The sequence below is a fragment of the Strix aluco genome, chromosome 1 (genome assembly GCF_031877795.1).
Source record: "Strix aluco isolate bStrAlu1 chromosome 1, bStrAlu1.hap1, whole genome shotgun sequence".
Taxonomy (NCBI): Eukaryota; Metazoa; Chordata; class Aves; order Strigiformes; family Strigidae; genus Strix; species Strix aluco.
In genome coordinates this window covers 8587433-8611560 of record NC_133931.1, presented here as the reverse complement: position 1 = coordinate 8611560, position 24128 = coordinate 8587433, and the positions used below count along the sequence as shown (strand labels likewise).

The window sequence follows — 24128 nt, the reverse complement described above, 5'->3', positions numbered from 1 at the left end:
AAGGCAAGGAAACTTGATGACTGTGAGAGAATATCAAGGTGAATACTTCAAATCTGAAATCAAGGTTTTCTTTAAAGAATGCTATCAAGTAGTCAATCAATTTAAAAGAAACTTACTCTTAAATTCAGAGTTACAGAAAAGATCTCAGAGCATCTGTGGATGGGAACTTCCTCATGAACCCCAGTTCAGTGCTGAAGAAGTAGTGTTTTTGAACAAAACCATTCTTTTATTCCGTTCTCACTAATGTTGAATAAATCTGTATGAGGTATTTGTATAATAGTCATTCAAAATTATCTTAATGTTACGAATGTACTTGCTGCCTCCTAGGAGTTGCTCTGGCTTTTCAGTCTCTGCCTGTGGAAAGCCCCAGTGCTTTTTTGCATTTTTTAATCTCATAAATTTTTTGTGGTCGTCTTATTTCCTTTTAATGCTATTAAAGCCTAAGTGATGTACACTCCCTACAGTTTTCACTCATTTTTTGCCAAACTGCTACTTATATGGATTATCTGATGCTGTTAAGATCTACTGCATGAAATGATAGATCAACATATACCCTGACTTGGGTAATCACCTGAAAAAACCCCAAGATATGCATCTAAATCACTCTTAAAGATGAAAAATAAGATGAAAACGTAGCAGAATGAATGTGAAACCCAGGCATCCTCTTCTGAAAAGCCACTAAAAAAGCAGGCAGTATCTGTTCCCTTCTGGTTTGGGGAGTTAATGGTCGTGGGCTCTGTGAATATGGGATGTGAGACCCTGGTCCTTAAGGGTCAGCCCTAAACTCCCTTCAACCACAGTCCAGTTTGTAGCAGGCTTGAAATTATTAGCTGTTGGCTTACAAAATGAGTGTATTTAAAAAAAAAAATTGTTGTTCCTTCTTATTATGCTTTTTGTAAAAGGTTTGCTTGCTTCTGCATTTGTGATTTATTTTTCCCAATAAAAGAGGCTGAGTAGGAAGAATACCCCAAGTGCCATATGAGTAACAAGACTAATATTTTTTTTCTCACCTTCTGATACAGCCAAATGTATTTCCTGCCTTTTTCTAATATTCTGATGAGCTAGAGGGATTTCAGACAATGAACACTGTCCCAGGCTTACACAGTACATTAACAGTTTCTGTAACAGAAATGGGATGGGGGGTTAGGGAAGAAAAACTCTTGTGTGTTACAATTGAAATTCTGAATTCAGCTGTTTTCTTGGAAAGCTAATGGGAGCTCTATGTAGAATCAGGAACCTGAGACCAGATCCACACAGGTGTTCTAGTATCTCTATTTTTCTCCACTTTGTGTCTGAATCCAAATTGAAACCAATGAGACTTGGACACTCCTGAGTCTGTGAGCTTGGCTGAAAAAACAGAGAAATAGAAAATAAAAATTATAACTTCATAGGGTTATTCAGTCTAGGAGAGTAGAGGACAATGGAGAAAAGTGGCCTGGAGACCAGGAAAAATGTGGGGGTGTATGTTGAAGGATGACAGTCATGGGAGGTCTGGTCCACAGTGCCTTGACTGCTTCTGGCTCAGCTCGACCTTAGGGCCTGACAGTCAACCTCAAGCCAGTAAATTCCCATCGTGTGAGACTTCCTTGAACCTTGAATAGGCTTTATTTCTTCATGGTGGCCTGGAAAGTGGATGCTATTGCTGATAAACTGCCATCCAGCTGTCAGCACACTGAAACCTGCTATCTCCCCTCTCTGTACTTCACTGTTGCAGAACTTGCACAGTTGAGGTCTGTTTTTTTCCTGTTAAATCTCAACTGTTAATCTCCTTGCTAGATTTGAGGAAGAAAAGAACAAGTTAAAAAATGCACTTCTGACTCCAGATCCCACTTTCCTGTTGATACAGCTGTGTGCTTCCTACTTGATGGCTCAGTAAACAGTTTAACTGTTCAAATCTTACAGTTGTGTTGCTTCAACATCACCAGTTTCTCTCCTGAAAGCAAATTTTCCCTCTTGTCTCTGTCCAGAGCAGTCTTTTTTTCCTCCTTTTTTTTTTTTTTTTCCACATACCCACACATTTCATATCCTGTTGTGGTTTAACACTTTATTCAAAAAGAACAGGATTTCCTCTTGCTTTTGCTGAAAACACTTCTCTCCTTTGCAACCCTCACTTTCTGGCATGGTGTTCATGGAGGAGAAAGTATTATACCTTCTAAGTTTAATTCACAATGATTACAATTCAATCAATAAATTCCCTGGCAAGGGCATTAGCAGAAGACTGATGTACAAAATTCTGTAAATTTTTATTCCATGAGATGAGAAAGTGTCTACTGGACTTCAGCTTGGGATAAATTATATGCCAAAGGTATATCAGCCCTTCATAGCAGAACAAAATCTTCATCTCATCTGTGTCTGTTTTCATTCTGGTGTTATATGGTGTTATATTGATGGCACTGGTGGTATCACACTCATTGGTGGGGACCTAGCTGCATCTGGCTGTGGCAATCCCGAATGAAACCTCTCTGCTACTGGTGTGGAGCTATAAGTATATTGAGGCTGAGAAATATGCTGTCTGTCAGATCACCGTTCTTCTTATGTGAGCAAATGAAGACCTTGTCTTTCTGCTAAAATAAATGGGTTGAAGGTGCTCAGCTGTGGTGTGCCCCTGCACTTGAAGTCCTCCAGACATCTCTGAAAGTCATATTCACCAAAATTCATATGCACGATCTGAATTCTGATTTTTCTATGGGTGAGTGGATGGAAATCTGTCCTTCCCAGGCACATCACCAGCATAGCCATAGGCCTATAGCCCTTTTAGCAGCTCCTACCTCTCCCTATCCATATTGATACCTTCACAGAGGAACTCTCTTGGATATCCCTTGCCTTTATTCTCTGGCTGCCATCTCCCTGGATGGCAGCTGCATGTTCCTCCATGGTCTGCACAGCTCACAATCTTCAGTTTGTTTCTTGTAGCAAAAGAAGCATTACCACCCCTGTTCTGCAGACACAGAGAGGCTAAAAGCTTAGTACAAACAGCAGAGCCATACCCTAGTCCTTCAATCTAGAGTTTACCTTCTCCACCTTTAGCAGCCCTAAAGTTAGGCATTTTATCTAGAGTAGTTATTGAGTGTCTTGTGTAGTCAGTGCAATGATCTCCTCTGTTGTCAGCAGAGAGGGGTGCATGGTTTGCATCCAGCAGCTGTGAGCACAGCTAGTTGCACAGAGAAGCTGAGGACAGTAGGGCCCTTTACACATCATCTCACCAGTGCAAAAGATGCACCAATCTACTGAGTGTGTTGCAAATGTGGTAGCTGCTTATAACCAAATCTGCAATCTTTTACAACACTGGACAGTGAGTTGATGATTTGCTCAGGGACATTTCTGGAGCCATTGTGCATATGCATTTGATTGTCAGTAGTTTTTATTTGTTGACTGTCTCTAAATTAATTTGACTGTGAAAATAATCTGCCTTTCATTAGCATCAATATTCTTTTAAGGCATTCATATTTTAGTCACGCTGTTGTGGCTGCCATTTATCCTTTGCAGTGACTATGAGAAGCAAACAAGATGCATCTATGTGCAATAACCATGTGGCTATGTGGTCTACATTAGAAAGGAACTTCTCTTAAACAACTGTCGTTGAAAGCAAGCTGCTTACATTGGCTCGTTTTAGTAGTCTTATTTGTAACTATGTCTTACTGCATTTCCACCTCCAGGTCCCAATCAAAACTGATTTCCTCCTACTCTCCTCCTCTCTCCAGCTATGTTCCTAGATAAAGAAAAGTGAATATGTCTTGTCAGAGGGCTTTTTTCTTTCTTGCCTTTTCTGAGGAAAAGCTGATCAGATATCCTCTTGACTGTGTAAGAACTGACTAGTTTTTTCATTCACTGAGAAGAAAAAGTTCTTTTTCTGCCTTTAATGGGATGAATTGCCCCTCAAATGGCTGTGTACTCCAAAATGTTCCCCTCCTGATGGACTTGTCTTGAAAACAGCATGGGTTTTTTCTTAAGAAAGAAGTGCAGGTTGGTTGGTTTGTTGGTTGAGAGTGTAGCTCAGGTGAAGTTCAAAAAATTAATAGTAACAACAATAACACTTCATGGTTTTTCCTGCTGGTAAAGCTTTGTCTTATTAGATGCCCTCTTTGGAATTGCTTTATTATTTTTTCATTTGACAGAAAGCAGTGATGGTGTTGATTTCTAACATGATCCCCAGAAAGGTCAGAGTCTCTTATGAAGAACTCATTTATATCAGATTGGTGCTAGCTTTAAGGAATCAGTTTCATACTAGATGCCATTCAGTTTGTAGACTTCCAATGACCTTTTGCATATCCCTTAGGCTCAGGTGCTGTATGGCATTGCACACCTGACTCACTGTCACTGGTAATGAGCTGAGTGTCTGGGTAAGAATATCACTAGATCTCAGTCTCCCAGATGTCAAAGAAAGAAGATGCTTCATTCTGTCCTTCTCCTTTTGGTAGACTGTAAACTACTTGAGCAGGCTTGTCTCTGGTAACAGATCATAAAAAACTCAGCACAGGAGTGTCCTGGATCTGGTATATCCAATGATGAGTACACTGAGTGTACTTAATTTGCAGTCTCCTCCTTTCTGCTTACAAAACCTGTACTCCAATCTACCTCAGGGCCTTGACTATCATCTAGAAAAGTTAACAGATTCCAGATTTATTTACTGGTTTCTTCCATTCTCATAACTTTAGCCCTCATAATCTCCAATGTCATCTGTGTGTAGGGTCTTTGTATACATGTTTTGGCATGTATACTCTGCTCCACATGTTGAGCTAGTAAATTCCTTCAGTTAGGCTGGGTTTGTTCCAGGGATTCGGGGCAGATAAGCTCAGCAAAGCTTGGGAAAAGGAGGCCTCGAGCTAATCACCACACTCCTGCTAAATGACCTCATCATAAATTTGGCAAGGCCATTTGTGCTGATCTCACTTTAGCTTCTAATATGAGCTTACAGCAATTCATTATTTCTCTAGTTTATAGGTCACCATGTTTCTGGCTTGCTGTCTACCTGGTGTGTATGGGTGCAGACTCCCTTCCAGCCATATTCTGTACATCTGAACTCATCCAGAGCTTGCAGCTACATTTCTATTGAATTTACTGGTTTTATTTAAAATTCTTTAGTCCTTTTGTGTGTGTGTGTTCTTGTTCTATGGATTTCTGCTTTTTAAGTCAGAATAAAAAATGCTCGGAAGTGTGTGCTTAGTATTCTGCTGCTTGCTCCTCTTTTCAGACATCAGATATCACCGTTGCAATGGACTTCAGATTTCCTTTCTGAAATCCTTTTCGGCACATACTAAGACGCAGTGACAAAATGTCTAATTAAATCTGTTGTGGGGGATTTTGAGAGTCAGTTGTTTGACATTGGTACCCTGTGATATGGTTAAAAGCTTGATATCAGCTTTAGGAAGAAAACAGATTAGGAACAGAATGTGTCCCCGGGGAATTCAATACTTCAATTCCTTGAGGAAGTGATTTAAAGCAGCATCTGCTCTGTGCTGTGTATCGTTTTATACTTTCCTTCAGATCCCTGAACCTGAATTAGATTATTTGGATACAGATCTATTTGTGTGAATCAGTTTATAGCACTCAGAGAAATGTAATGAGAATGTTATCTAGGATTTTGAAAGAGGCAGAAGGGATTTATGTAATAGCGAAGACAGAAAACTTAACCATTAAAAGTAGCATAGGACATGGCACTGTTTCTGTCCCACTGCCGATGTGACAAGATGCCTGTTGAGTTTGATGGGGGAGGAGGTAGAAGGTGTTCAGTTCCTGTTTCCTCTTTGTGACAACATGGGCACTCTAGTTATTTCATGTTCATGGTTGTCCCCTCACCCTGACTTAACCATTTCATATGACTTTAACTTGCAGGGAGGTTTTGTGGTTTGTCTCCTGACTGTGTGAGTCTCTTTTGCCTCTGCACCCTCAGTGTGTTAACAACACTCATTTGCTTCCCATGTATCTTAGCATCCCCACGGTCCTGTTTTCAGAGATTTCCAGATGCCTGGCACTTGTTCAAAGCATCAGTCAAACCTCTTGCTGTCTGGATGCATCCCATCGTCTTCAACTCCTGTTTCCCTTCCTTAATTTAAATACTACTGTTCCTAGCTCAGTGAGTTTTTAGCACTATGAATACTTCCTTTACACCCCCGAGTCTTCTCTCATCAGACTTTGCACACTGTTCCCAGTCACTGATGAGGAGGCAGCTCTTGCCATCTCTTCAGTCTTTCCTATATCTGTCCAAATTAGTGTAATCAAACCCTTACCTAGTAATCCCCAGATTTTTTAGAAACAGTCTGAATTTCTTATACAGAGGTTAAGGTTCCTTTACACTGCTGTAGCCCTATAAAAGAAAACGAAACTCCGTGTATTTGCCATAAAATTATCAATAACTCCATGTCATCTGTACCAATCACAGGAATTTGTTTTCCACTGTTTGGTACATCATGTACTCCTTTCTACCTGCATGCAGTGTACACCAGTGATTTAGCAGACTCTTGCACAGATGTTTCTGAGTATGGGAGGTTCAGTGCAATAAGCATTGGTCCGTGATATTTGGAAGTTAATCTATTTATTCTCAGGGGATCTCATGGTGGGTGATATCAGCTGAATTTTTCACAATACACATGTGAAAGTATCACAAGGCCTCCAATTATAGCAATATTATTATACATGTTGAACAAGGGGCAGTGGGGTTTCTGGAGTCTGTGATAGGGGTTCTGCATCTCTTATCTTTCACTTAATCTCTTGTTCCCATTCTGTCTGGTTTGAATGGGACTTGATCTTGATTGAGGGAGATGTTATTCAGTGGTGAATCCTGCAGGTTCTTCTTCTTCCCACCTTTCTGGTAATGCTTTCTGCTCTTTAGGACCAAAAGATCTACTCTAATGTCTTCTCATCATTTGTGAACTCTATATACTGCAGCTCTGCTTTGGCACTTGGCTGGGAAGAGGAATAAGTGTTGTAGTCCAGCAGAAAGAAAGAAAGGGTCGCATTTGATTGCTCCACATCCTCACTGCTGAAGCAGAGAAGTGGTCCCCATGCCCTCAGGCTGTCTCTGTAGTGGGAAGCGAAAGAGAGGATGGAGCCAGCAGCAGTAGAGCTAACTGGGGCCACGCAGAGAAGTGGGGACCAAAGCACAAGACTTGCCCTTGTAAGCGCAACACAGCAATCACATGGATGGGGTTTGGCATTGCTGGTACTTAGAATTGCAGTATTACCATTATTCTTTTCCGCTGTTTAGTGTAAAATCCAATCTGATGATACCCCTTTCCCACTCTGGGTTTCAGTGGTTTCCCGATTTGGTTTTCTAGAAACAGCCTCAGACACTAGTCAGACTCTGGCTGAACATTTGGATTCCATGATTCTGTGATGAAAAGCTGCTTTCCTCACAGAAGTACGGCCAGACTGTACCCAGATCAGATGACCAGGCTGTGGCAGATACTGATGTGGATGCCTTTTCTTCAAATGTACAAATACTGCTTTACTGATCACTCTGCACATACAGAGCTAACTCACAAGAGACTTTTGCTATGATTTTGCCTGGCAAAGGGTAAGATAACATATATCATTTCAACCTGGGTCCTAATGTTCTGCAATCAGACTCTGAATTAGCTTCAGTCCTAGAGTGTGCAAAGGTCTGGCATCTTCTGTTGGCCCTAAGAATGTTGCTGACCTACATGTCTTCCATCTGCATTCTCTGCGTAACAGATCCCATAAAATACTATAAGCTACAGTTACCAAAATATGCCATGCTTGGCACAAAAATATCCTTTCACTATGGGACTCTTTACCTGGAAATGCTGCTGTTTATTCAGACAAGTTGTACGCTCCATGTGTTTTTCACTTAACCACAGGGATGTAGCAATGCAGTCTTACTGCTCATCTTTCATTGAGAGTCTTGAGGTGCCTTTGATATAATGATACAACACTATATTAAATGGCAGTTATGTTTTTTTGGATGAAGCCGTGCATGCCATGTGTTCCAAAGGGGCCATTAAAGTAGCAGTAGCAGCAGCTTCTCTTTCTTTCAATTATCTTGAAATCTTCCAGCTACAAAACCAGACTTCTGGTAGGTTTCCTGTTATCAGGTAAAATAATTAGCTGCCAAATAGCATTTTTGGCTGTGCTCATGATATGAGAGGGAATAGACCTGCAAAATAAAATTTGTCTGCATTAAATGCAGCATTGAACAAAAAAGTTAGTTTTTATTTCTTTGTGCCAGAACCAGACTTTAGGTGGCACAATGCAGGACTGAACTGATCATCTTGTTGGTTGGTTTTATGGGCATATTCCATGTGTTGGGTTTATGGGCATATTCCACATGTGGTTTTGGCAAGGTGTGCCTTCACAGGCTGTCAGAAACGCTGGTTGTCAGTGCCCTCTGGAGGTTTTTAAGCCAACAGCTGAGGATGGAGAATTCAGAGCCTCCCCGGGTGACCTGTCCCCGTGTTGCACTTCTTTTCTAGTGAAGAAGTTGCCTTCCTGCTGTTCAGACTAAACCTTCCCATCAACATTTTGTGGCTGCTGCCCATTAGTATACCCTGTTACCACTGAGAAGAGTGGACGGATCCCTAGATCACCCGTTAACTTCTTTACCAGACTAGGCAAGCCCAGCTTCCTCAGCGTCTTGTCCTGGGTCATGACCTTTAGGTCTCTGACCATCTTGGTTGTCTTCTGGGCTGCCATTTCCTTGATATCCCATTTAAAGTGAGGGTTCAAAACTGTAATCTGGGAAGTGGATTAATCTACTGAGATCTCACCAAGTCCATATTCTTTTCCATATTCTATCTAAACAACTTATTAAACATTGGCAAAATAAGAGCCCTTAGTATGGATTGAAAGGAGGAAGATGCTTTGACAGTTGGAAAACAAAGTGATCAACTTGGAAAGGCAAAGCTAGGGGAAAATACCAGTCGAAACTTGACATGGGAGGAAAATTGCTATTTAAAGAAAATAGGGATGTGTAACTTCATCAGTTCATCAGCAACTCTAGGGAAGTACAAATATTAGGCCAAGCAAACTGTTTCAGATTTGAGAATTTAAATAATGAAATTTTAAAATGAAACGTTGTTTTAAGTCAAAATGCTCTGTGTTGGAACAGAAACAGAAAATTTTTGATACTTGAAAAGGCAGATTTCCATTTCTATTAGAAAAATCATTAAACCCAAGATGATTTTGAAAAATGCCATGAAATCTGTTCTATTCTTGCCATGGGAAAAAAAATAAATGGAGCTTCTTAATTTTACTTGCTTCACTTTTTTGTCCAGCTTGGGATAGAGTGTCCCCAAGTGAGTTGGAGGATAGAAGGCATCTTCCTTTTGATTTCAAGGCCATGACTGAAAAACAGGAGTAAGCAAATGCAGAACATGGCTAACTGCAAAGTAAAATCTCTGCCAAAGCAGTCTACTCTTGTCTCGGAGCTGGAACTGTGATACCGCTTTTGTTACCCAGCTTGTGGCTCATATGTCAACATCCTTTTCTGTTCAGTTTTAGGATGGTTTGTAACCCCGTGACCTTGGATGGTCCAAATGCACTTTCCACTTTCCTAAAATTGAAGTCTGTCTGCTTGTCTCTTCTGGAGACTTTTCTCATTTCTCCTCCAGATGTTCCCTGTTACTCTTCAAGGTCTAGTTCAAGCTAGTTTCACTGGATGAGTTAATTAGCTGCACAAACTGAACATGTGCAGAACAAGACATTCAAATGTTCCTAGAGTGCAGAAACAATGCTGTTTAATATCCTGATTAGTGGAGTCTGTGATGTCAATTTGTTAATGTTGTCCAAAAATTTTTAGGTCACCCTATCCTAAGCAAGCGCTACTCTTACTGGGGCAACACTTATGAAACATCAGGTTGCTTTCTAAGGGGGAAGATCTTTCCCTCTGAACATTCCATGGAAAAATGTGAAGAAAATGTGAGGCCACACTGAGTTTGCCAGTATAAGCAATATTTTGGCAAAGAGGTGAATGTATGTAATCTTTACTCTGTAATTGTCTAAACTAAGTTAGAAAAGACTACTCCAAACATCTGCCTACATTCTTCCCACAGATACATTTCCCAAAATAAAGTTATGAGAAGTTGATTGTTCATCACTCCTGTGAGATCCACAGAAATATTAATGGTTGATTCACTGTGGATATTTTATTTTCTTAGGCTATTGAATGTAATGCTTCATGCAGAATGTTCCTTTCTGCTCAGTCTACAGCACACAGCAAGAATAAATCCAGCTGGCACCTGACATCTATAAAACTGCCTTATATTTTCTGGGTTCAGAGTCTGTTATTTTACAATATGTTCTGTAGATTTCATGTCTGGGATCAATTTTAATGAGGTATCTAGGAGCTCATGCATGCTCTGGGGAAGCTGAGCCCTGAATAATCATTTTACCATCACATGTCCTGCAAAATCTGATTTATATCTCTGTCCTGATGCTAGCTGACTTGTCACTAGTATTACCTTGTAATAGGTTATGATCATTCATGGGGACTTAGAGATTTGTAACAAAAGTATAATGGTGAGGAAGTCCTGATGGCACTGTGATTACTACTGATTTTGCTGTAAGAACTGGCTTTTTGTCGACCCATCTGGTTTGGGTGTAATAATGATGCAAATATTCAGTAATATTCAGCTCAGAAGCTCCAACTGAGAAAGATCAAGAAACAAACTTCTACCTTGAGGGCCTGGTTTAAGCCCACTGATGTAAGCCAGGCATTTTTCATTGCTAATGTGCCCATCTCTCCGACATGCATTATAAGTTGTTAACCTCTGTCTGTTCTGGGATGAAACAAAGCAGTCTCTATGCTTGCCCAGAGATGCAACTGAGGGATGGGAGGGTACGTGGCTTTATTTAATAGATTATTTATATTTCATTTTGTCTTTTCATTTTTACTTCTTTATTAAGCTCCAGACACTGTGTTCCCCTGGGAATTGTGCTACATCAGGTTAGTATTAGGATGTTTGCAACTCTGTGAATGTGGATGTGGGTCTCCTGGGGTGCCTTTTAAAATCACTTTGGTTAATGAGAACATTTAGGGTGGTATATGGTGTTGGACTTGGCTCTACAGGCATTTCTGCTTGTGGTGTCTAAATAGTTCAGCCAGTAGGTGGAACCAGGAGAAAGTAGATGTGTCATCTGGCAGAAAGACAGTATAAATGCCTTTCCTGGGAGATGCATCCCTAGGTGTCTGCTTAAAGTTGTGCTTTTCACTTTAGTGTCCCTGTTTAGGACACCCAAACTGCAAAATCTGGAGTTATTTCTAAACAGTGACAGGCTGATGCTGTCAGGCCTTGGTGCATGAACTAAGACCGATAAGGATGTTTGGGTCAGTCCACAAATCAGCTGATTTGATCACATAGTAGTAAGGAGGACATTTTAATAAACATTTCCTCACTGACTGTTTTCTCTTGTGAATGTGTCAGAGATGGAGGACAGGGGATAATCCAGATCACGTTGTATCCCTCCATCAGTGATATCTGACATTTGCTGAGAAAGGCAGTATCAGAAATATAGGTTAAAAATATTCCTTTAATGTGTTCTACTGTGGGAAACTAAAAGAAGTCCACCCAATGGCATATGCCCTGCAAAACACAGCTTGTGCAGCTAAGAGTGAGCTCAGAAGTTCTTCTTTTAAAGTAAATTACCATCAAGGAGAAAACAGCAGGAGGTGATAAGGTACTATGGTTTGAGCAGACCTCTATCTGCCAACTTCTCATAACCATTTCCCCAGCTCTGCCAATAACCAGAGGAATTGAATTTAGAAGTCACCATCCTTTACGGACTTTTTACCATCAATATACTGGAGGGAGAGAACATGGATAGCTTCTCCCTACCTTCATGCTGCTCATCGTGATAAGAAAAATACTTGAAAGAAAAAGCCTTTAAGAATAAGATCTTGCAGCACTGAAACATTGAAATCAATACACATGGATATATTTTAAACACCTGTAAAAACTGGAAGCAAAGGAGTATATTGCAATGCATCTAGGGTTTTGCTGCTTAAAAGCAAAGCTAGAGGTTTCCTCATGCATTATGTAAAAGTGCTGCTATATATATGTCTGGCTTGCAGTTTGGACTGTATACACTAAATTGAACACTGTAGCTTGGTCTTTCCAGTTTTCAAAACTAAAACTAACTTACAGTTACAGTATTTTCCAACAATTTGAAAATATAATTTACCAGTAGGTAGAACATGCTGCTAGAATGCTGCTATCCATTTTGTATTTTTAAGGCTTGGATAGTAAAACTCATAGCTATTAAAAATATTGAATTTGTGACCATAGCAGACAGTGAGTAATATTTTATTTTCTCCTCTTCTCTTGAATGTGAACATGGAAATTAGCTGGAAGTTTTTGCTAGGGAAATACTATTCTCTGCAAATGCAAAAAGAAAGTAATTTTGGAGCTTGCCAAACATAAATCAGGAGAGACTTTAATAGAGTTATCAGCCATGGCAGGGTGAGAAAAGCTTCATCTTGTTTTAATGAGAATGGGCTTGTACCTCCGAAAGCAGCAAAATTAGCTCTCATGAATAATTTGTGGTGGAATATTTTCTCCTTAGCATCCAAGATAACAAATCTGTAGACCCCCTAGATTGAAGAGTAATTATACAAAACAAGTTAATTACCCATACCTGGAAAAATTAATTTCTTAGCAGGCACATTCTTCGATCTTTCTGACATTTTAAAATAAACTTGTCAAATCCAAACCACTGTGCTTTTTGGTGTTAAGTTTCTCTTCACTCTCAGTTTGGGTTTCTTACAAAACCATTGCCCTCCTGAATGTTATATTGACCATAAAGACATGATTCCTGAAACTTTAAATTACATGAGGGTTGTTTGTTTGTTTGTTTGTTTTTTCTAGTTAAGGATGACCATTGATGAAGGCCATTGCAATGGGATTTCCTGTTGATAGCACCTGTGGAAAGAGTTAGTGTTATTGTGGTATTTATAAAGCATTATTAATCATGTCTTAACATCATACCTGTTAATAGGAAAGTGTCGATATCCCAGAATGTTTTGGGACATTGAAGTAGTAGGGCTTAATGACTTTTCCAAAGGGATTTAGATATTCCATTGATGACAACTGACCATGGAAAAGGAAAAGCCAGGAATTTTTTTAATCTACAGAATTGTTTCTCCTTGAGAAGCTCTGAGGGACTTAGGAAGGGAGAGGAGGAGTGCCTGTACAGGTTGTGCACTTGTTCTAGTGTCCAGTGGATGACAGTTTCCAAAGGTTGGGTTTTGGTTGGCTGGCAACAGCGCCTAGAACATGATGCCCCTTCCATCCCTCCATGCCTTCCCTATTTGTAAAATAGGCGAGTCATAGTATCTTCATGCCTGTCCACACTGATTATTTGAAGATGCTTATGTAGCCCACACTAAGTGTCCTTCCTATGGCTTACTCATCTATACCACTGAACATCTCAGCTGGCATGTCCAAGAACTACAACAGCTAGCCACTATGAGGACACTTGAAAAGCTTCCTTGGCCAGCTCAGGGTTTAGACCTAGAGGAAGGGCTGTTAAATAATTTAATCTAAATTCCTGCCTATCACAAGCCATCGAATGGCTCCCAGCTACCCAGTCCTTTACAAGAATTCAGCCTCAGTCCTTCACGTATTAACTAAAACCATAGGACTGGCAGGGTTCCTCTTTGCTACGTGTGTTGATTCACAGACACTTTCATATCTACACAGGGTAGAAGATGTTGACAATAGAAACAAGGGACTGTGAAGGGATTTACTTACAGGGTTGGGCCATGGCAATGATCTCTTTAAATAGCTGTGTGACTTTTGTCTGTGTATCTGGATTTGGTTATTAAGCACTTTTTAAATGATCAGCAACAAAATAAACAAGTTTATTGCACTTGAAAAAGCCTCTCTTCTCAAGTGACAGGTTATTGCACCTACTCAAATTATTGTGAGTGGAATGAGAAATACTACTATTAAAAGGCCAGGGCTTTTCATTGATCTGAATGTTCCTCTTTTAACAGCTTTGGCACCATCAAGGAGCCTTAAAGTGGGAGTAAATTATATTGCTATGTTTTAGTTTAAACATGAATTTAAATGTGATTTTAAGCCAACTTTAAGGCCAACTGTTTCTAAAGGGGGCCTTAATGGAATTGGGAATTATGCCCAGAGCAAACATATTGCCTATTTGGCAGTGATTAGCAATGTGTTAACAATTTAGTGTTCTAAATACAGGGTAACTAATTACTAAGATACTTAAATACACTTTCAGATACAGCAGTAACAGGTTTAGAAATGTAATTTAATAAAATTTGAGTCTGCTAGCAAAGAAGCTGTAGAAGACAGTAAAAGGGCTTGTCAGAGGTATCCTGATGGATAGGTCATATACTGTAGGATCACAATTCTTGGGGATGCTTTTCCCCACAAAACCTTGGGTTGGGGCATTTTTTTCATGGAGAGGTGGTGGAAAGCCTTTTATTTAAGACATATGAAACTATAGAGGACAAAACACTGGGGAATATATAGTACAGCACAAGATAGCCAGGAATGGATGGGATTCCTTAGTAAACTCTAGACCTTGACTTTTCCTTGTCTGAACTTTGTAGGGTTACACACTTACTCTTTGCAGCCCTCACATCTTGTCACCAGAAAGGGCTTCTGGACCACATGCGACCAAGTAGGGTCATGTTCTGGCTGCTGTTGATTGCCTGTAAATGACCCCATTTTTTTCTGTGCCTAAGCTACTGTGCCCTGCTTGACTCCCATGTGTATCTCAGGTTTTCTGTACAGTGATCCTGGTAGAAAAGGCACATCTTTGCTTTGTCACTGGGCTGCTTTGCACCCTTCCAGCACGACAAGCATGGCTAGGGTGTTAAATATGATCCAGAGTTTGCTCTTCAGGGACTAGAGAGTACAGAAGGCAATGAACACCTGACCTCTGTGTGTTTTGCTATGAGGTAAGGTACCCCAGCATGCCATAATCTCAGTAATAGTGACCTGAATGTGTCTACAAGAGTAACATCACTGTGTTACATGAAATCCCTTTTCTACCTTGATTTACCTTCATCAGATTTTTTATCTGTTTATCAGATTTTGAATTAACTTGAAGGTTGGTGTTTGGTTTTTGTTTTTTGGTTTTTTTTTTTTTTTTTCTTATTTGCCAAGGAAATGGAAACTTGGCAGTATCTTCCCCATAAAAGTTTTCCTTCCTTGCTCATCATGCTGGCAAATATTTGTGCACGGCTAATGGGAGAAACACTAACTTTATGAAGCTTCACTTACACTCATCTGACTTACAGGTCCCACAGTGACTCCATGTAGGACAAAAGCATGTGCCAAAAGGCATAGGTGGAAAAGCACTGCAGAAATATCCCAGTTGTTTGACTGTGTGGGCCAGGGCAACATCATGGGAACTACATTATGAGACCCGGAAGAGCCCATAATAGACAGACCTAAGAGCCTCATGACTACTTTAGGATTCACAGAGAGCATTTCTGCTGAATGTGGTAGTCTGGACACTGCGAAGGATGGATAAGGGTGGTTGTCAGAGTGCTTAGAGGAAATACATTACTTTTCTATTTTAATTTTTTTTAATTATTATTTTTAAATTTTTAAAAAATATTATAGCCATAGTGTAGCTTCATTGCTTACAACTGGGGCTCTGTCAGGGAGCTGAACTGCATAGGAGTTGCATTATAGGGGTGGTAGGTGAACTTGTGCATCATGATATTCACAGCCAGTTAGCCAGGTTTTGGTTTCAAAGGCTGTCTTTTCCTTTCTCTAACCTCATATCTATTCAAGTCAAAGGGCTAGGACATTGTAAGGAGTCAGTTGTGATATTAGTGGTATTGAAAGAAGAGACAACACGGCCAAAGACATCCTCAGGAGGTCCATAATGGTGTGCTAGACCTGTGGGTTTCAGATCATCCTCACAACACAGAGGTTCATGACTAGGTGTCTGTGATGATGGTGTGCTCACAGGCCTGCTCCGGATCCCTTCATGGATTTATGGGATCCCATGTTTTGGTTGCAAGATCCACACAAATATGGATTAGCCTGAGGAAGACGAGGCCAAACATGTGCTTTCACACTGCTACACAATGAGCTTTATCTTGCTTGGTGACCTGAAGGGCAGTGACTGCTGTGCAAGGAAGCCTTTCAGTAGCCAAGAGGCCCTAGAGCCATCTCTCAGTCAACAGGGACAACAGCTATGGGGTGGCACGATCCTCTGCCAGCGCCAAGCACCACAGGGTGACACAGACTGGACACATGTCACACCTTTTTCTTATGTATCAGAGGGGTTTTAACATGTTCACACACAGAAGGAGACTTCTGTTTAGAGAGGAGAGGTCTGGAAAAGGCTGAGTACCAGCAGGCTGGGGCTATGCAGTTTGGATGCTATTCCAAGCTACAGAGCATTTGCCCTCAGCTGGTATTAGAAGGGGCTTACAAGAGAGCAGTGACCGCTCCCTTTCCATGACTCTTTGACATTTATTCATTGGTTTCCTTGCAGTCTTTTTAGACCTGAGGGGATTTTAATTGATGACTAATCACAACAGGATTAGCAGCCCCTTTTTCTCTGGAATGCTCTCCAAGATCTGTTTCTTTGTTTGTAGGCCACTGCCCAGACCTCCACCACCATGACCCCCACCATCCCCACCACGACAGAGGCCTACACGCGGACTCAGTACTGTAAGTGGCCATGCGAGTGCCCGAAGTCCCCACCTCGGTGCTCTGTAGGCGTCAGCCTGGTCACAGACGGCTGCGACTGCTGCAAGACATGTGCCAAGCAGCGTGGAGAAAGTTGCAATGAGGCCGACACCTGTGATTTCCACAGGGGCTTGTACTGTGACTACAGTGGAGACAGACCTAGGTACGAAATAGGAGTATGTGCACGTAAGTGATGTACATATATTTTTGACTTAGATATACATTGGAAGCTCCCCACAGTCTGAACAATGGTTGAGATTTATCTCATTAGATACCTGACTGTACGCTCATCAGCTCCTTCATTCGTCATCTTCTATTTCCTTATAGCTGTCTTAATTCTCAGGGCAGTTGGCTGGATGAGAAATAACATCTGAATTCTTGCTCTTTGAGGTGGCTGCAGCCAAGAGCAAGAAGCAACCAGCTCTTGAAGGTCTTCAGATTTTAAAGTAGATCATTCTGTATTCCCCGTAACAGGAGAAGGTGCTGTAGTGGGGTGGGTATGAAGGAAGGATAGGTACGCAGCTGGCTTTAAAGACAAGCAATATGGGCGTCTACATGAAAACCATGACATTAAGGAGATGCTTTTGGCTTATTCCCGGTAGTGGATCCCGAGGAAGGGTAGCATGTGATATTCTGTCAAGAGGGTCAGGGATGAGTCATCTCCTAGCAAAGTTTCTCGTCCTCAAATTGAGGTCTGATCTGTTCATAAATGATTGAAAATCATTACTCTGGGAATGATTAAAAAGGAAAAGATCATGGGTACAACCACACAGATAGCTAATCAGAAAGGATGATGACCGTTTAGCAAATTATTAGAACATATTGGTTATTCCTTTAGATTCATAAACAGGAAAAAGACATTTAGAGAGAGGGTCTTCTAGGCTGGCATATACCTGTGAATAAGTTACTAATCGAAAATGTAAAGGTGGAAGGAAGCCTGGAGGAGAGCTGATTGCGAGACGAATAGATAGAATAACTGATCCACAGGAAGGAGGAAAGATTGGAAACAGTGGGCTTCAACAAACTTAGAAAATCAGCAGAAGTTTCACAAGGGGCAAGGCTGAGGAGTAAAGAGTTTCAGGGTAGCTGGCGGTTCCTTATACAAATGATACTAGAGGTTGCTCTTTCTCAGCAAAAGGAGGACAGGAAGTGTAGTAAGAAATGAACTTGGCTTTGCATTAGATCAGCCACAAAAAACAATCATGCAAAAAGTGGAGTCTAACCAGAATTTTGTAGGATATGGGCAAAATAACAACACGAGAAGATATATGCAAGGAACTGTAAGCTTGAACAGTGATCTTCAAGATTAGAAAAGATCCAAGGTTAAGAAAAGAGGATATGAGCTCATTCGAATATATTGTCTGCAGTGTGTGTGGAGTGTTCATGGGAGGTCTGTAAGAACAGGTTAGGCAAACATCTGTCAAGAATGACATTGTTACAGCTGGCCCTGTGTTGGGAGAGGAAAACAAGCTGGATGTTGTCTCAGGGCTACCTCAGCCTTCCTAAGCCTCTTTAAAGACCTTCATGTTGCTTCATGTTTCTTTATTTAAATGTTTGGTTTCTTAGTTGGATATTTTTTGGTTTTTGTAGTCATCCCATACATCACAGCCATTCAGTATCCCTGCGGCAACAGCACTGTGACATAGGAAGATTGATCCCCAGCTTGCCCAGTGGGGTCTGGAAGGATTCCCAATCTGCACTTTCACATCCCTACTGCCATAACAATACATGCCCGCTTATGTGACATTTATGATTTATGGTGAGGGGCACTGTGGCATGGCAGCTGAGGGACGTGAGAGGGTCTTTCCATGGTTAGGAAGTGAAGCGTCTTGTCTCTGGCTGCCACGGAAAGATGTGAGTCTTCCCCTTGCTTTCAGCATCCAGGTGGAGGCACATGACAGGATCTGCTGACATGTGCTTTTTCATGCACTGGGTCAGATATAGGCTGCGTCACCTCACTCTGAGTACACCAGCTGCTGCCCTGACCGCAGATTCTGGGTGTTGGGGACTAACTGCTGTAAGGAATTTGCTTTGTAGCTGGATGCCAAAAACTAGGTCTAGAGAATCCAGTGCATGCAGGATTACAGAAACAATATAATGTCTGGAAATTAAGGATCGTGAAAGAGCTAGGAACCAGTGCTGGGAAAGTAAATAGAGTGAAACTGGAAATTCAAGCTGTATCTATACTGGCATGCTGAGGTGTGTCCCAGGACACCTGGACATCAGATAGGAGCCTGCTGGGTGTCACTACAGCTCTCCCTTTGTTGTTGGCTTTTCTCTGCACCAAAGCAGAGACAGCAGGGTGCTGAGCACATGACCAGGTGGGGAGACCAGCGTTGTGCATGTGGAGCCAGGAACAGGGATGTGCTCCCAAATTCCCTAGTTTAGATGCAGACTCAGCAAGGTTCTGCCGGAGGCATTCAACAGCCCCTTTGTCTATGCTTGGGGATGTTCTCATGACGAACCTCTTGATGTATGAGACCTGCAGGAGTCTGAGTTAATGCAGTCCAGGAGGGATATGCTGTAGCAAAACACCAGGAAATACATTTTCTTGAACTGTCATAACCCGTGTGAACACCTAGAAGTTTAACTGAATTCTCAGCTTTGGCTCCAGCACTGAGTGATGTCTCTTCAATACAAAGGCTGAAGCATTATCAAAATTGGAGCTGAGTATGAACTGGAGATCTGGATCTGTGCTTCAGATTCCAATAACTCTCCTTTTTGTGCAGAAGGACTTTGTGTTTGGTGTTTTCATTCAGCCTATTCTAAAAATAAGAAGCCTTTGCAGAATTTTATTCCAGCATTTCAATTCGTGTTGGCCCTGAAGCAGAAACATTGCAGCTCTATTTCTGACCAAACTTAAAACTTAGACAACCTGATCAGTGCATGCGCACTGCCTCCGTGTGACCAAACAAGAAACTGAAGTTTGAATTTTCCATTAAAAGGTTTTTACCACTGGTTCTAAATAACGGTCCATAACTTTGAAACAAAAAAGCTGCTACTTTTTGAATTAATGTGATTCCTGCTCATGGACAATCAGAAAGCTTGATTTTTTGTGATTTGTATTTAAAAATATACATCAAATGCTAATTTTCATGGCTTTATAATGTATTACTTCATTTTCCAAGAAACCTGTTCTGTGATAAACTGTGTGGGATCTAGTTGCCTAAATATAGGAATCCAGTGCCATTTTAGGTGCTCCTTTGCTACCTTGGCTGTCCTCCCCGCTTCTGCTTCAGACAGGTACGGGTGTTGTGAAGAGCTGTGTCATATTTTCAGCTTCATGTAGTACTCTCATATGTCCCTGAAAACCTCAAATTTCACTCAGTATCTGTTTTAATTACTTTGATTGCTCCTACTGCAAATAACTTTTACCAGCATGCCAAGAAATGATTTAAGTGAGCATTTGTGGATGAAACTTGTTTTATTTTCTAACTCCTTTTTTCCATGAGGCATTAAAAGATTATCTTTTTTTGCTGTGATGCAGAATGAAAACAGTTTCCTAGATGGTGTGACCACATTTGGCTCAGCATCACTATGAACACATCACCCTGCAGCACTGTCATGTCTCTGCTTTGGCTCTGTTAGTCTAGGGAGCAGCTTGATAAAGAAAAACATCAGCACTGTTTGTTGTCAGCATTATTTTAATGGTGCTCTGTGTGTCTTTCTCTCTTTTTCTTACCTTTCAGAGATTGTCGGTGTAGGATGTGTCCTCAATGGAGTCAGGTATAACAATGGGGACACATTTCAGCCCAACTGCAAATACAACTGCACATGCATTAACGGGGCTGTGGGCTGTATTCCCATGTGCACAAACTCACGTCCTCCCCTTGTTTGGTGCCCAAACCCAAAGCTGATTAAGATGGCAGGGAAGTGCTGCGAGCAGTGGATTTGTGATGACTCCAAAAAAATCAGGAAGACGTCTCCGCGTCACATCTCCTCTGCAGGTATGGTGGAAATGAGGTGGACCTCTCCTTTGTTATTGGGCAACTGAATTCAGAGTCTACAACCAAAGCATCAGCTTGTACTGCTGGATCTGGTGGATCTAGTCTTTGTGTGAACAAGACACAGAGACTCCTATCCAGCATGTAGTGAAGGATGGGACATGCAAACACCAGTGGTGTGCTTCAACTCTTTAGCAGCAATATGAGATTCATCAAACATGCTTGTGTGACAAAGCCCCCTTTGAAGCACACATCTGCTGGCACTTTGAAGATGTCACAAGTCCTTTTTACTTCACCATTTACTTTTTTTTCAGTCTGTGCCCTCTGGAGAACAGAATGGACTCAGTTTTATTTGGGACAGAGGCTTTCTGTCTGAGTTATATTGCTTTAGTAGCATGATTTTAAAGCTCCTGTATCTTAGTAGTCCCAACTTACATAACACCTTGAAAACAGTTATTGTGGTAGAAGTTTCATCTGCCAATTGGGCTAAATTGTCTTTGTGTTAGTATAGCTATTTAGAAATTCTGGACTGAAGACATTGAACTACCTATTTCATGTATCACATAAGGTATCTCTTTCCTCATACTCACATTCAGAGATGGTACAGTTTGCCTCAAACATTGTCTCATATGCTTAAGATGGGCTCACCTTGCCATATGTCTTAAATTTATCCTCATAACACTCTGTGGTGCAATGGAGTGACATTAGCCAGATTAGCTCCATGTTTTGGACTATCTCACAAAAGCAGAGCTTAAGAAGACATAGGATGCTTGTTGTAAACCAGGATTTTGGTTCCTTGATGGTAAGGGGTTTTTTCCCAATCCTTGGTTTGTATTTTTGTTGCACAAAACAGAACCTTCATCTCCATTTTGTGGGTTAAAACCACCAGAGTTTAGCCCTCACTTCTGTCCCCAGTAGCCTTGAACTGTGAGGTAGGTCCAAATTCAAAACATCTACTACTGACATTGGCCTTAAGTCTTCATGGCCTGTGTCCTAAAATGGGCATAACACAGCTTTCCTTGCCTCACTTTTTCTCTTATAAGTGGAAGTCTTATAGAAGTGAGACTAGCGTTTATTACATTTAATATAATAATTAATATAATAATAAATATACTAGTGAGCAAGCTCAATGCAGCAGAGTTTCTATCAGAGTTTTGCTTGTGGGCTGTACTGTGAGTTGCAGACCAGTGGGGACTTTGGCCGAGGCTGTGAAGGAACCTGAACTGGGGTTGTCAGCTGCTTTCAAAACAGAGCTCACCCTTTCTTCAAGTGGCTGCCGAGCTCCCGGAGAGCTATTCAAGCTGCTCTTCCTCCCAGTGAAAGGCTGTGGCTGCTTCCCAAGCCCCTTGGCCATCCCGCAAAGACTGTCAACCACTTTCTGCTACATGGAATCAATTGAATGGGCTCAGAAATAAACCTTCATGGTGAGATCAGATCTCATCCCTTTTCTGCACCGGCTGGTGCAGGCTTCTGTAATTGTTTGTATTGTGGCAGCACCTGGGGGTCCCAGACAAGGACCCCCTTGTGCGAGTCTGTGAAGGGAAATAAAGAAATGAGCCTAGCCCTGAGCGCTTGCAGCACTGGAGGGTCTGACACAAGTAGGTCAGCTCAAAGAGGGTGGGATGAGGAGGTTCACGGTAATGCTGAGCCACTTCGTTGTGATTTAATTATTTGGGTTAGTGGCCTGAATGTGTAATGAGCTGAGAAGAAGGTGTTTAATATGGAAAGCTGCCCCAGCTGAATAATGTGGGGTTAATCTGGTCTCTGCAGCATATGAGGGAGAGGATGAAGCCTGGCAGAAGAACTGCATCGTTCACACCTCGCCCTGGAGTCCCTGCTCGAAGACCTGTGGGCTGGGCATCTCCACCAGGATTTCCAATGACAACGACCAGTGCCGGCTCGTGAAGGAAAGCCGCCTGTGCAACATGCGGCCCTGCGAGGTGGATATAACCAAACACATTAAGGTGGGGACTGTTTCTTCGAGCACCCCTTGAGCTTTGCCTGGACACAGGGTCAGCCTTTGTTTGGCAGGATTCAGGCCTCTGAGGGCTGCACTTCTCATGGACTTACTGTGCTGCAGAGAGGTCAAAAATGTATCCTCCCTGTGCTTCCACATGCTGGTTTAAAAACCTACCCCTGAGAGGTTTAGTTCCAGCCGAAAGGTCCTTCCAAGGAAAGTCAAGCCAAGTCTGTTGTGCTTGCTGCTGGTTCAGACAGACCTGTGACTCAGCTAGCGGAAAAGCGGTGGTGCACTGCTGGACATGACTATGAACTGTATTTTGCAAGTATCCTACCTGCAGCTTTTGGGTTCGTATGTCTAAACTTGTGAATCTGTCACACCCTCTAGATCAGGGCTGTAAAGTGCTTCCTAATGGCTTCAGAACACTTTAAATATCAGGAAGGTGGTTTGTGTGTCCTACCTGTGTCAGCAATGAATATTAACCTGTCTCTTTTTCTGTTCTTCTCTAATTTAGCCTGGGAAGAAGTGCTTGGCTGTCTACAGGGCCAACGAACCAATGAACTACACCATCTCAGGATGCGTGAGCAAAAGTCCATACAGACCCAAATACTGCGGTGTCTGCACAGACAACAGGTGCTGCACACCCTACAAGTCCAAGACTATTGAAGTGAGGTTTCAGTGCCCAGATGGAACTGAGTTTTCCTGGAAAATCATGTGGATCAATGCTTGTTTTTGCAACCTGAACTGCAAGAACCCCAATGACATCTTTGCTGACTTGGCTCATTACCACGATTACTCTGAAATCGCTAATTAAATTGGCTGAATGCTGGAATTGACCCATTGCTCTGATTTTACAGAGGTTTTAAAATAAAAGGAGAATCTTCATCCACTGCCAATGTACAATTTGTTTTTTCCTGAGTTAGGATGTTAAATCTCCTTGTTTTGCCACACTTTTTTTGGAAAGGCCTTGAACAAGCAGGATTTTCAACTGTAATAGACCTCCATCCATTAACAGCAGCCAGAAATTCCTCTATGCACAGATTCCAGGACTTAAATGACAGTCCTGCTGGCACTGCTATTTATTAGGCCAGTAGTTTAATTGCCCAAAGGAAAGAATAGTACACTAGTATGATAACAAAAGTACGGCTGACATGAGATTCAGACATCGTTACTGTCATTTCCTGAATAATGTGGTCTAAGCTGGAAAATGAACATTGACATATATGTTTTATTTTCCACATTAGACTGCAGTCTTTGATGCTGGTGAGCCTCAGGACTAGACTCTGGTCTCTGTCACACTGAGATCAGTCCTAGAACTCCCTCTCCATCATTCTTACTCAGATCCTACCCCATGGTGAAGTTCATAGGAGAAGCCCAGGGAGAATAGTGTTTCCCCTGAAATCTCTGTGCTATGAGTAACTCTCTCACTGCACTAGGCTGGGTCAAAGAACCTCTGTGTCCTGCTCTCCTTGGACTCACCTCAATTTCTTGGAATATCTTGTGCCAGGGACATTTTCACAGTTTACCTGCTCTGATCTTGAATAGCCTGAATGCTCTGAATCCAAAATGACTACCCCAGAGCTCATATTT

At 41.6% G+C, this 24128-nt stretch overlaps 1 protein-coding gene across 2 annotated transcripts in view; it reads left to right on the top strand.

The window, feature by feature from the left end:
* Nucleotides 1-23441, top strand: part of CCN4 (cellular communication network factor 4) — a 35427-nt gene extending 11986 nt beyond the window's left edge. The window contains exons 1-5 of one of the 2 annotated variants that reach the window (XM_074846532.1): nt 12817-12883; nt 16541-16820; nt 20324-20581; nt 22349-22542; nt 23053-23441. In XM_074846532.1, the coding sequence (XP_074702633.1) occupies nt 16565-16820; nt 20324-20581; nt 22349-22542; nt 23053-23352 (1008 nt within the window). In that variant the 5' untranslated portion in view covers nt 12817-12883; nt 16541-16564 and the 3' untranslated portion in view covers nt 23353-23441. Of the gene's footprint in view, nt 1-12816; nt 12884-16540; nt 16821-20323; nt 20582-22348; nt 22543-23052 lie in introns of those variants that run through there. The other variant, XM_074846523.1, reaches the window with a different exon arrangement.
* The last annotated feature ends 687 nt before the right edge of the window (nt 23442-24128 follow it).